Source organism: Indicator indicator, chromosome 1 (assembly GCF_027791375.1).
Source record: "Indicator indicator isolate 239-I01 chromosome 1, UM_Iind_1.1, whole genome shotgun sequence".
In the NCBI taxonomy this organism is placed as follows: Eukaryota; Metazoa; Chordata; class Aves; order Piciformes; family Indicatoridae; genus Indicator; species Indicator indicator.
Genome location: NC_072010.1, coordinates 73,918,075 through 73,931,617, shown reverse-complemented (window position 1 = coordinate 73,931,617; position 13,543 = coordinate 73,918,075). Strand labels below are relative to the sequence as shown.

The window sequence follows — 13,543 nt, the reverse complement described above, 5'->3', positions numbered from 1 at the left end:
TTCACTATTGTCGCTACTGCAAGACTGCTGTTGTACAACACCCTCCTTGAGTCCTTGCACTCCACCAGTCCAAAGGGCTAAAAGTCTTTCCCTGCTGCAAGCATCTGTTCCAGGGCTGAACTGAGACACAGGCAGACAGCTGCAGTTCTGCCAAACTTCTCTCTGTGCCCACAAGACAAACCCCAGGCTACACTGGCTGCCCACAATGTCCATGTCTTTCCCTTCAAATCCCCAGCTGGTTTGGGAACAGTAATCTCTCTAACAGCCTTGACTGGAAAAGGACAAGAAACAAGGGAGACTCCAGTGAAAGCCTTTAGACTGACCAGTGATCAGACACAGTCTGAGTCCTTGGATTCAAAGAGCACAATGCAAACACCATTTTTGAAGGAGACATTCCCTGTGGGCCATGCAGCAGTGCCATCTCTGCAATGTGTGAGTAACATGAGGCAACTGCAGCAAACAGCTCTTAAGAAGCTTCACAGTATGGGGAAAAAGGAAACTGGATCACACCCTCGTGTTCAATGTAAGCAAGGATATCTACATTCTAGAGCAAGAACTGCCTTAAAAATACAGGTCAAGCTGAAGAAGACTACAGCTGCATCTGGAAAGGGAAGAGTGGAAAAACCCCTTTTGAAAAGGGCCACAGAAGAGCAGATCCTTTGCTGCTAGACAGGTGCTCATGAGACCCTGAACTCACACTCACCCACCTCAGCTGCAGTATTACCTGGTCTGCATCAACCACATCAACATCCACATCTTCAGTTGTGCCTTCTGCTTGACCCAACTCTGAGATATCTTCTGTCTTAATCTCATCTTTGCTAGGGAAAAAATAAAATAAAAAAAAAAAAGCTAAGTTTGAGAAAGTTCACAACAGCACACATTCCACAAGTGTGCTTAAGGCAGAGTCAGTTGTTCAGATATTAAGATCTGCTGCTGAGATATCTAAGGTAGGCCAAGGTTTCTGGCCTAGTCTTTTCCAGATATGAAAGAGGCCACACTGAGGAATTTCCAGTAAAGCAGTACAGAAACAAAATATTCACTTAAACACTGCTACCTTCATATTTCATACATTTTTGTTCTGTTTTACTTGAATTCACCAGGTCCATTCAATAAGTGACCCAAACCCTGGAAAAGCAGGCATCTTCCTGGGATCTGTGTTTCATCTTTTAACCTACCCATACCAATATGGGAAATAGCACTTAACACCTCAGTAAATGAACTGTATTAAAGGAAAATATCCCAAACAAGACTCCAGACTCTGTATTTCTGCAATGCCTCTCTTACATCCAAGCTCTGTGGGGTTTCACTCGGGCATGTATGCATGCTGCACACAGCATGCACCTCTCTAAAAGAAAGTCACCAGTGACACAGTAGGTAGTAATAGATCTGCAGAGACAAGAATTCTCTTTCATTTCCAGAGATGAAAAAAAAACCCACCCAATGTCCAGCAAACAGCCAGGAAGTAACCAGCACCACAGTCCTCTGATCGGGACCAGAGACAAGAAGTAGGAGAGGGAACCTCCCTCCTTCTCTGTCATCTTCTCTGCATACTCAATAATAGTCCAGGCAGGCACAGATGCCCGCTGACAGCAGGGGACAATCAGGCTAAAGCAGCAAATGTAGGTATTGGATTAAAGAAAAAACAACAACAACAAATGAAAAAAAAAAAAAAAATCAACCTGTCCTTGGGACATATCCCATAAGAAAGTCAGGAGGGGCACACACACCCTTTTCCATGGATGTATTACAAAAAAAGAGAATCACAGGTAGGTAGAGAGATCCCAGCTGTTAATACCAGGGCAAGTGAAGGTGCTTGTAAGACATAAAACTCACCAGTAGCTTCTCTGCAGCCCTCCTGGACAAAGGAGTGGCAAATGTTTCTGCAAGTGCATATCTTGAGATTTCAGCCTCTTTCTGCTTTTCCCTGCTGCAGAGGTGAGCTGGGAAGCATGCTGCAGGTCTAGGGCTTTGCTTGCCACTTCAGTCTGGCTGGTTTCAGGCAAAGACCCTGTGACAGACAGTGAACAGATTGTTCTTCAGCCTCAACCTCAGAGGCCTTGAGAGGGACATTTCCAACGTCTTCCAGACATCAGTGAAGCAATGAGGCCAAGCTCAGAGGGAGACTTGGAACAAAGCATTCATTTATTGAGGGAGACAGCTAAAAGCCACATGAAAGAAAATCCATTCAATTTGCCCACTGGTCATTCCTGCAATCTAGATTTGTGATCCTGGCCCCAGTCCATATGTGCTATCAGTACTGCGGAGTCTATATAACCCTCAAGAAAGGAGGGCCATTGGGACACAAAGGAACAAATGTTCTGAAGGCAAGTCACTGGGAAGAAAGTTTCTAAGAAAGGATGAGAATGAAACTAAAGGATGCTTTAGTTCCATTTCCTCCACAAACAACTGTGCATGTCCATAGCACTTAGCATTTTCAATAGCCATTGCTTTCATAATGGCTTTACAACATTTAACTAAAGGCCATCATACCCATGCAGTGAATACTGCATTACAGATTGGAAATCTATCAAAGCTGCTAAAACCTGGATGCAGGCCACCTAAGTATTACTCTTTAAGTAGAATCCTATGGTCTGCCTAGAAATTCAACACAGAGAAAGAACCCAGATGATGATTTGGCCCAGATCATCTGGAATGAAGATGTGAATCAACTTCTGCAAATACCTCTCCTGTCTCAATTATCTGAAGAGTCTAAAGAAACAATGCCCTTAACAGTTAAAAGCAAGGAACCAGGTCTCAGTGGCACAGACAAATGCCACAGAACAGAACTCAAGATTATCTGAATTCAATTCACTCAAAGTCTCCAGAGCAACCTGCACAGAATGTTAGGGGCTGGAAGCGACCTCAGAAGATCATCTAGTCCAACCCCCCTACAGAGCAGGATCACCTATACCAGGTCACACAGGAACTCATCCAGACAGGTCTTGAATATCTCCAGAGAGGGAGACTCTACAACCTCCCTGGGCAGCCTGTGCCAGTGTACTGTTGCCCTCACAGTGAAAATTTTTTCCTCATGTTTCCATGGAACTTCCTATGCCTCAACTTCCACCCATTGCCCCTTGTCCTGTCACTGGGCATCACCGAGAAGAGCCTGGCTCCATCCTCTTGGCACTCACCCTTTGCATATTTACAAACATTTATGAGGTCACCCCTTATTCTCCTCCTCTCCAAACTAAAGAGACCCAGATCTGTCAGTCTCTCCTCATAAGGAGTGACTGCTATTGCGTGATGAAGAGATCTTTAACACCAACAAAGCTGAAGGCAAAACCCCAGTTCAAACTGGAACGTCCAGAGCACCCAACAGACTGTGGTATTGCTAATGCAAAGCATGAAGTACGTTTTAGCTGAGACAAAGCAAATACAAATGATCCAGAACACAGAAGTTTTCATACCATTAGATAATTTCCTTTTAAAAGAAGACATCCTAGATGTGCCCATGGGGCACTCTCCTGAACTGCTGAGGACAGAGCTCTCCTCATCTTCATTTATCAATAAAGAGTTTCTGTACCAGATCAACGGCTGCCATTCATCTCCTCTGCAAGGCACTGGTTCTGTTATATACCTCTGTAAGTAAGTGTACCTGGAGAAAAGAAAGCATAAGAAAACTCAGTGTCTTTCTTCTCAGCATCTAGGAAGATATTGCTGAAAAGGTATTTTCCCTTTATTCTCCATAGATGCAGACACAACTGTCAAAAAAAAAAACCTCAGACATAGCTGACATCTCTGAAATATCTGAATATTTAAAATGCAAATGCCTTCAAAGCCAAAAGACTGCCTGAATTTTAGCATTAGATCCACAGGCATCATGGAATAACATCAATCTCTAGAATTAATTTCCTGTGCAGGAAAAGTCACTGCTGCTGTCAAGAGCAGTGTGAACAGAGCAGAACTGCAAAAGGCTGCACCCATTTTTCCTCATGGCCCTTTTCTGCCTCATGGACTGCAATGTAAAGGAGATCCCAGGCAAGAGATGCTCCTCGGTAGTATAGCAGGCCAGGTATTTACACCTTGAGCACTTGTTTTGTAAAAGTGAAAACCAAGAACAAATAATAAACCCCTTTTCTGTAGTATCATCTCAAACTCAATCCAATTCTCTCAGGCTCCAAATAAAATGTCACCTGTCTACAAGAAGCAGTTAACAGCTCTGCAGTTATGACAACACACAGTGTATGGGAAACATTAGTCCAAATATCTGTTCTACCTGATTTAATCCAAACACTTGACATTGGACTTCCCTGAATCCCAAGTGACACTATCACCTGTTTTGGAGCTAAGAGGTCTCCTTCAAACATCCCTTTTGAAAACCAGGACATTTCTGGCAAAGTCTTTCTGATCCACTCCTACTTCATAAGAGAAGATAACCAAAATCTGACTCAGGATTAAAAATTGGATATTCACTACATTTCAGGTACAGCTCATCACTTTAAAATCAAGCCCAGTGTTGTTAAAACAGACCCCACCTTAGTAAATACCAGAAGTGACAGTTTTAACACCAGCTCCTACGGTTATTGCTCCTTCTTTGATTAGGAGTGTGGCCTGGAAAATATCAGGCATTTCATTCACTTTTCAAAACAAGAACACTGGTGCTAAGAGGAGGTATAGGTAATCAGCAACTCTGAAACAATTAAGAGTCCTGGACTCTGGGGGCCCCAGGGATCAAGAAACCCTGGTAACGGAATTTGTTGGTTTCCAACAGGCATGCATTGTAACTACTGGTTTAGGGCCTAATCCAACTGCTATCAAGGTCAATGGAAAGACTCCTACTGATTCAGGAATCAGAACCCTTATGCTGCTTGTTATTCAATAATTCATTTCTTGTGTGCATTTTGTGGCACAGAGCAATTGACAAGTCAGGTATTTTATTGCTACAGCCTGGGCAATTACAGGGGAGGAGGTTAAAATCCATATACTTTGATGGTGTTGAAATATACTCCCTTCTAACAAATGCCCATATTCTGTATCTCATCTGTTACAGGTACATGCACATATGTTAACATACAGACCTGGACATCAATCCTATGATTAATAATAAAAATGAAAATAACCAGATGTTTATTTCTAAAAGTTCATGTTGACCTAAAACATTCCATCCAGTAATTTATGATGGAGCTAAACCTAAATATTTCTGAGAGGAAATATAATCTCCAGCCCCTGCAAAGCATTTTAGGCCTCCCAGAATAGAAACTGTTACTCTAGAAACACAGTCTGAATGCAGTTGTGAATAAAATTGCAATTTCCCCCCCTTGTGAATTTTTATTGTTTCCCATTTGTTCCCAGCAGCAGTAGGAAGGCCCAAAGCAGTGAGAACTGAAGTCAAAGTGCATTCCTGCTAGGCACTGTACTTCTTACAAAAGCTTGCAATCAATAGACCTACCTGAATGTATCTAATACATTCAGGAATATACTTCTGGAATATATCCTCTGGTCAAGAAGTAAAATAAGAATCAAAACCAGAGGCTAAGGCACCTTCCCTATGCAGGCAGGCAGAGAGCTGGGGTTGTTCAGCCTGGAGAAGAGAAAGCTCCAGGGAGACCTTATAGCAGCCTTCTCATACTTAAAGGAGGCTTACTAGAAAGATGGGGAGGGACCCTTTATCAGGGAACAAGGTGACAGGACAAGGGGTAATGGTTTCTAACTGAAAGAGAGTAGATTTAGACTAGATTTTAAGAAGAAATTCTTTGCTGTGAGGGTGGTGAGAAACTGGAACAGGCTGTCTAGAGAGGCTGCAGAAGCTACCTCCCTGGAAGTGTTCACAGCCAGGCTGGATGGGGTTTTGAGCAACCTGGTCTAGTGGATGCTGCCTTTGCCCACAGCAGGGCGTTGTAACTAGATGATCTAAAGGTCCCTTCTAACCCAAGCCCTTCTGTGATTCTATGAAACCCAGTTCTGGTTGTAGATCTCATAGATTCTCTCTGGGAAAAATGCAAGAATCAAAAGGGAAGTTACCACTACTTGTAGATTATCAACTTTAGATTTACCAGGGGTTGTAATCAATACAAGTATTTTTATTCTGCATTTTGCATTTGGGGTTTGAATTTATTTTTTTTAAAACACATTATCTGAGTAGCTGGCAATCATTAATAAATTGTGTTTGTCATGTAAAATAACAAGGAAGTAGATGTTTGAACACTCTCTACCCTTGTTATATAAAAACTGGTTGATGATCCCCAGGAAAGTTAACCTCCATTTAACACAAACTCACACAGGAGCAAACACATCACACAGGGCTCAGCAAGATGTGATGGCTTTATTTCTTTTGTTTTCTATTTCTGATGACTTTGGAGAAGCGGAACTTATCAGGTACAGGACTGACTTGCTCAGAAATTGAAAGAGGCAAATGTGTCAACATTTCCTCTTACATTTCCACATCTTCAAATATGCTCTCAGGAAAATGGAAACGCCTGTTATATATTTTACAATAGTTTTTACCGTATCTGTAAATAGAAGACTGAAGTGCAGAGAACCAGATCCAAAATCAGCAGCACTGACTAGGGAAGTAACAGCAAAGGTCATACAGTAAGAAGAACATTACTACTTTCTCAAAGATGAAGGGAGTTGAGGCAGGTGAAGAAAGGGTGAAGAGACATAATCAAACACCTCCGTGTTCAGATGCACAATGCCCCATGATGCCAAAATAAAGCTATCCTTCCAAATATTTAAACCACTGTAAAACACAGGCCCAACTAGATCAGGGCATATTCCTCTGTAAACAGTAAATTCTTTAATTTAAATATCCACATTATGAATAATGTAATCTTTATTTCTATTCTAAATATATTCCATGGAATATATTACTCACTCAATTAGTCATGTAATTGAGTCCTGAAGCTGTGGAATTAGATCATTACAAAATAATGATCCAGACACTATCTGTTGCTTCATCTTTTCTGCTTTACTTTTCTATCCAGGAAATCATTCTTGATGCTCCCTTAGCCAGTCAAGTTGCAAATCTCTTCCACCAAATTAACACTGTCTTTCCTTTAGAAGAATTGCCATATATGGCCATAACTATACCTAAAAAAGACCTAGAATGCATGCTGCACATACAATCTGAAATAAGTACTATGACAAAATTCAGCAAGTGTCTCTCAAACTAACACCCTCAAGGGCCGACTGATTTCAAAGGTTCTCCAAAAGCCCTTGAGCAGCTTCTGCAACACAGAAGGTCAAGTGTCCCATGTATCAGGATACATAAAACACAAAATGTGCACAACAAGAACTTACACTAGTCTTTTGTCTGGCTTTAGCAGCTTGTTGGAAAATTCACTGATGATTAACAGAAAGCTCAAGTTAGGAGGCAAGCATTTTCCATCTCCTCCAGTAGCTCCTTGAAAAGCAAATTCAATCCCTTCCCTATTGGAAGAAAAAACAAAACAAGCAAACAAACAAAACCCAGAGTAACAGAACAGACAACTAAAAAAAAGCAGTGACCAGGGACAAAGTGATGTCACACGGCACATACTTGTGTATCATGGCTACAGATTCTCTAGATTTCACTTGGTCCCAGCCAAAAGTTAGTGAAAAGCGACGAGCGAGTTCCTTCATATTTGTGAAGGAAGCCGAGGAGAAGTCCACACCACTACTGCTGTCTTGGCCTTCTGCATGTGTCTGAAACAGCTAGAAAAGAAGTTTCAGATAAGCAACCATTTGTAATCCTGCAGAAAACAGAGCACCAGGACAAAGGTACATGCACAGCAAGCAACAGTTAGCTTACAGAGACAGAAGCTTTACAGAAGAGCAGGTAAATCACTTGCTTCAGAAGCAAATGACTGGAACAACAAGAAGCTGACAAAAAAGACACTGTCGTGCTTAACAAGGTACTCAAATAAATTTTAAAATTCAAAAAATAAAAAAAAAAATATGTGCATAAACAGAGAACTGATTCCTGAAGATGATCCCATCTCCTTTTGGGACTTCTGAATCAAGCCCCAGAGACTTAACTTGCCTGAAAGGCTTTCAGAGTACCAGAATGCAGATATAAAGCAGCAAGTCTGGCAGGTATGTAGTTTAATTTCTGAGAGTAAGACTGGGTCAAAGGCCTGTCTGGAGCCCAGTTAAGTATGCTTATTTTTTGTTTTTTTTTTTTTTTCCTAACAGAACATGTAAGTATAGCATGTTCTCTTCAACCTGTTAACTTTCAAGGTCAAGCAAAGGCCAAAAAGGGCCTGTTGTCTATGTGATACCTAAACACAAAGTCCTGACTATGTCAGCAGAATGTATGTAGCCAAATGCTGCTTAGCCTCACCTAAGCTCAGATTTCAGGGGCTAGTTCACAGATCTAAGCCCCTGGAAATGTGTGTGAAATAAGCAAAGCTCGTGTATCAGTATCCCCTGGGAGGAGCCTGGTCTGTGGCTTACAGCAGGACTCCAAATCAGAAGCAGCTCTAGTCATGGGCAGAGCTGGCAAAAGCAGCTGCTAAAATAGCTAACTGGCCTCAACAGTCAGCAGCTGCAAGCCCCAGCAACTGAGTGCCTTCAGAAGAGCTATGACCCACTTTCTTCAGGGGGAGGGGGGGAAGATACTGGGGATTAGAGCTGGCCAGCCACAGATATATTTCTGGATCCTCAAATTCAGTAGGAATTGAACTAGTCTGTAAAACACAAAAAAATGTCCTTAACCTCTGTTAAGGTTATGAGATACCTACCATGCCACGAGAAAGACTCTGTAATCCCACATCAGTTCCACTGTGCATTTGAAGATTAAGAACAAGACCAAAAATGGTGCACAACATTACATTTTAAAACAGAAGCAATGATTTGAAAGAAGTTTTAATTATGACATGAAAACCCAACTGACATATAGAAAGTGCAGGAAAGGAAACATTTTTCCACCAATGTTTTAAATTAATTTGAATAATTATGGCAAGGTAGGTAAAAAACTCCAATATGAATACTGTTATTGTCTAAGCCCCTACCTTCTTGCTTTAATCTTAAAACTTACCTGCTGTAGACAAAGAATCAGTGTCTTGGCACTCTGGATTTTATTATTGTGCCTTGTCTTGCTTAACATTTCTTTAATGATGTCTCCAAAATCATTGTAGGTCTATTAACAGTAACAATTGAAAATCAGTATTCCCCTTCTTTAGTACTGGGAGTACACAAAACATGGCTGTGCTCCTGGGATACAAGAAGCTTATAGAACACACTCAACATTAGAACACCCAAGCTAGAAGTTGAAAACTGGACTTTTTACCTTCTTTCATATGTAAAGTAATGACACACTCTTTAAAGAGTAATGTGAGGTTTAAAGTTACACTGAAATTGTTAAGTATTATTACAAGAGAACAATATTATTACAGGAAAGAAATAATTGTGTTTATTTAACCAGTGTTTGCCTTGGGCCCAATTAAGTAACAATATTCAAGTATTTCTAAAGTCCTCTTAGTTGACTCAAGGAAACTGCCCACTCTGTGCTGTTCTCAACCTTCCTGAAACCCACTTCAAAGTGGCTGAAGCTCTACCACTTGTCTAAACACCAGGAGGCATGTGAAATCTGGGCAATCTGATTGCTTATGGATGGTGAGCCGTATGAAGTAAGCTGACTGCTTCCATGCAAGAATTTCTATAGTCAAAACACTCTCCGAGCCACAAACTGCTTCTCTGTAATGGCCCCTCTGGAGAAGGTGAGGAGCAGATGCTCATACAGACATTCCTTGTACTCAATTTTCAGGTAGTTTAGCTGCAGAGAGGTATCTTTGCAGCACAATGAGGAGAGATTTGTCCACTCTTAATTTTCTAGCTCTTTCCTGACTATTACAATGATGCTGAACCATAAAACTATCACAACCCCACATCTTTCACAAACACTGAAGTCACTTTCAAAAACTAAAAATGCAAAGCAAACTTATCTGAAACATTACCTTCGTGTAGTACTTGTAGATCTCAGCAGCTGCAGCCATCTCTACCACATTGTGCACTATTAACTTGCAATATGCTGCAAGCAGGCTCCGCTTTTTGTGCAAGTCGTCAAGTCTGCATCTTTCATCCTTTCTCTCCTCCTCTTCTGTTAGGTCTAGGGAAACCAAAGCATTGAAGCTTTGTTCTACTACTTTATTCAAGATATCTCCATTTTAATGACCAACTTTCATATATCCAAATAGCACAGACTCAGCTGCTCAGTCAACATGCTAAGCAACAGATGCTATCACTCATTCCTGTGTATATCAGGAAAAAAAAGGGTTATTTCCACTTCAAAGCTTGCAGCTGATGAGAGTGAAAACAAGTTATTTCCACAGTCTTCTACTCTGATCTTTATGGGGCTTTTTCATTTCCACCAGTCAGAATCTCCCTGTACAACACTGATCACAGCTACAGAATAGAACCAAAAAGAATGGTGCAGAAGAAAAGGCACAAAAGCACCAAACGGAACAGACAAATTGCACCACTTTGTTTTTGTCTAGAGTAACAGAGATGTAGAAGACCAGCACATAATTCATCAGAAACCCTACAAAAGTCACCACACACAGTCAAGTCCTGAAGAATTCAGATTAAACTCTCCAAGTGGTTATCAACAACAGTGAAAGAAATGCTATTTCATATCATTAAGAGCATATAAAGTCTCTGTGATTTGGCTTAATTACTATCTAAATAACTTTGGAAAATAAATACTAAGAGCCTTCCAACACAGCTATGAAGGTGCTTGGGGAGAGCTTCTTGCAGAAGGAGATGCAAGAAACACTTTCCTGCTATAAATATAATCTATCAACTGCTAAAAGGCTGCTGACCTATAGATCTATGACCTACCATTTTGACGTGGACTGTTTCAGTACCTAGTGTGACTGTGGGCCTGGAAACAAGCATAAGGCAAGTGACTGACCAGAAGTACCTATAAATTAGAGTTAAAAATAAAATGAAGCAGCTGCCAGCTGTGCACACAGACAAGCACACCCACAGCATGACAAAAATCACTCATTTAAGAAGGAATCTGCAATGGGCTGACAGGGATCCTTTGTGGGGAAGACTGGGAAATTTAAAGCATCATACAAAATGAGTCAGAAAGAGATCTGAGGCCATCTAACCCAAAACAGGATCAGATGCATCAGTTTCAGATGCATAACATATGCAACCTAAAACATAACCTGCTTCAAAATTACCATGACTAGGATGCTGCAACCTACTTGACCAATATTTTCTGTACCATCTCTACCATTACCAATAAGGATTCTCTCTTAATATCTCACTGTTGCAATTTAGGCCCATCACTTCTTGCATATACACTGTGACCTGAAAAAGTGTGGTGCCCAAAACCAAACACAGAACTCCACCTGAACAGCTGAAGCACAAGAGTTGGACACAGTAATCTAGAATTACATTTGTTTTTTTAAAAGCATGACACCTGAACTCAGTCTCAAAACCACAATGAACTAGCAATCTATTTTCAAAATGCTCCCAAAAGAAACCAGTCCTCACAGTAACAGCTTTAAAAAAGGAACAGAGCTACACATATTATTTCCTACTAAATCTGCCCCACACCCCTGAAATCAAAATCCACTAGTGCTTTGCTCTGATGGCTTAGAAGTGCCCATGCATTGAGAGTCACATGCCAACACTGCAAGGACACCATCATCTCTACCATCAAAATCCATCTACCAAACACTTTCACATTCTTGCCCCTCCCTGAACTTTATCAGCCTTTTTCATCCTATCATTGGCAACTATTTCCTGTGGCTGATCTATAGCAGACACAAAGCAAGGAATAACAATTTGAAAAGGAGCCAAATCAAAACAAACAAAAAACACCCCCAATCCTCCCTTCCCACCCCACCCCTCAAAAAAGACCAACTAATTTTCCTGGTACATTCAGTGCAGACAACAAATGACAGTAGAAGCGGTAGATTGTTTCCCCTTTGTTGAAGATGTCTAACCTTTGCCTTCCTCCTCTTCCTCCACGAAAACATGCTCCTGAATAAACAAAAGTAGTTTCTCCTGAAGTGATGTGCTAGGAAGATAACCCAGAAGTCCAACAGCTTCTTCGTTGTTGTACAAATCCTGATGACTCAAAATCAGCATCCAGTCACACAGTATCATGAAGGCCTGTATCAAGCAAAGAAAGTCAAAGAAGGATTTCGAGACAATGTTACTTTTCATGACAGGTCCACTTTTTAACTCCATCAAACACCACAGGTCACAATCTAGTTTCTATCACACTTCTTCCTTGCAAACTTAAGCTTTCTTTTTTTTGCCCCAGCATGTGGTAAAATGCCAGGGTAAGCCCTTCCAGAACTTGTACTTTAGGATATAAATGTATCATGCATGAAGACCACCTAAAGATTTCAAACGTCCATGGGGAGGAAGAAGAGCTCTTATGATGCTAAAATACCTCTCTTCTAACACATGAATCGCAGGACAATTTCTCAGTATTTTTTATTTGTTAAGTAATTTTTATAGCGAGGCATTAATAAATGACAGCAGCCAGTACATTGTCACTCTAATGAGAAAACACAATTATTATCAACTGGCAAATTTAGTCACTGAGATTCAGGTCTTGCTTCTGCAGATGGACCCATGGAGACACATCTCTGTGCTCCATGGATTTTGTAGCCTTTTAACATAACCTTAGTTTTCCTTTAAAATACACAGTTGAAGATGGCTTTTTTAAGATTGCTTTTTTTAAAAAAAGTTATTTCTCTGCTAAGAGACAAAAAAAAAAAAAAGCAAACATTGGTAGAAGAAAATGCTAGTATAAAAAGAAAGGTAGGCATTTAAAAGGAAGACTGATCATGAAGGCCAGTTAAGTGACAGAGAGAAACACAAACCTTTTCTCTTACATCTTTATTCTTATGGTGGAGGAAGCACATGCAAATCTGACTGAAATGTCTCAGCTCTCTTCTTAGTACAAAAAGAGTCTCCTGAAGACACATTTAGGAAAATTGACAAATATGTTAGGGACTATGATTCAATAGAGAATTATAGAACAAACAACAGTTGCATCTTTCTTTCACTCATGTGAATGATGTGGGCTTCTTTCCTAAAGTCGTCTCACAGTAGCAACAACTTAGAATCATAGAATCAGTCAGGTTTGGAAGGGACCACAAGGATCACCTAGTTCCAACACCCCACACTAGATCAAGGCTGGCCAGAGCCTCATCCAGCCTGGCCTTAAACACCTCCAGGGGTGGGGCTTCAAACACCTCCCTGGACAACCCATTCCAGGCTCTCACCACTCTCATGGGGAAGAACTTCTTCCTCATGTCCAGTCTGAATCTCCCCACTTCCAGCTTTATCCCATTCCCCCTAGTCCTATCACTACCTGATATCCTAAAAAGTCCCTCCCCAGCTTTCTTGGAGGCCCCCTTCAGATACTGGAAGGCCACAAGAAGGTCTCCTTGGAGCCTTCTCTTCTCCAGAGTGAACAGCCCCAACTCTTTCAGTCTGTCCTCATAGCAGAGGTGCTCCAGCCCTCTGATCATCCTGGTGGCCCTTCTCTGGACACGCTCCAGCATGTCCATATCCCTCTTGTAATAGGGGCTCCAGAACTGGATGCAGTACTCCAGGTGGGGTCTCACCAGAGCTGAGTAGAGGGGGA

General features: G+C 41.2%; 1 protein-coding gene across 1 annotated transcript in view; it reads right to left on the bottom strand.

The window, feature by feature from the left end:
* LOC128968819 (cohesin subunit SA-2-like) overlaps positions 1 to 13,543 on the bottom strand; it is a 66,641-nt gene that overhangs the window by 3,723 nt on the left and 49,375 nt on the right. Inside the window, exons 23-31 of the mRNA XM_054383453.1 lie at positions 12,774 to 12,866; positions 11,883 to 12,051; positions 9,879 to 10,030; positions 8,960 to 9,061; positions 7,481 to 7,635; positions 7,243 to 7,371; positions 3,411 to 3,598; positions 1,834 to 2,008; positions 725 to 818 (exon numbers count right to left, since the gene is read on the bottom strand). Coding sequence (XP_054239428.1) covers positions 725 to 818; positions 1,834 to 2,008; positions 3,411 to 3,598; positions 7,243 to 7,371; positions 7,481 to 7,635; positions 8,960 to 9,061; positions 9,879 to 10,030; positions 11,883 to 12,051; positions 12,774 to 12,866 — 1,257 coding nt within the window. The remainder of the gene's footprint in view (positions 1 to 724; positions 819 to 1,833; positions 2,009 to 3,410; positions 3,599 to 7,242; positions 7,372 to 7,480; positions 7,636 to 8,959; positions 9,062 to 9,878; positions 10,031 to 11,882; positions 12,052 to 12,773; positions 12,867 to 13,543) is intronic.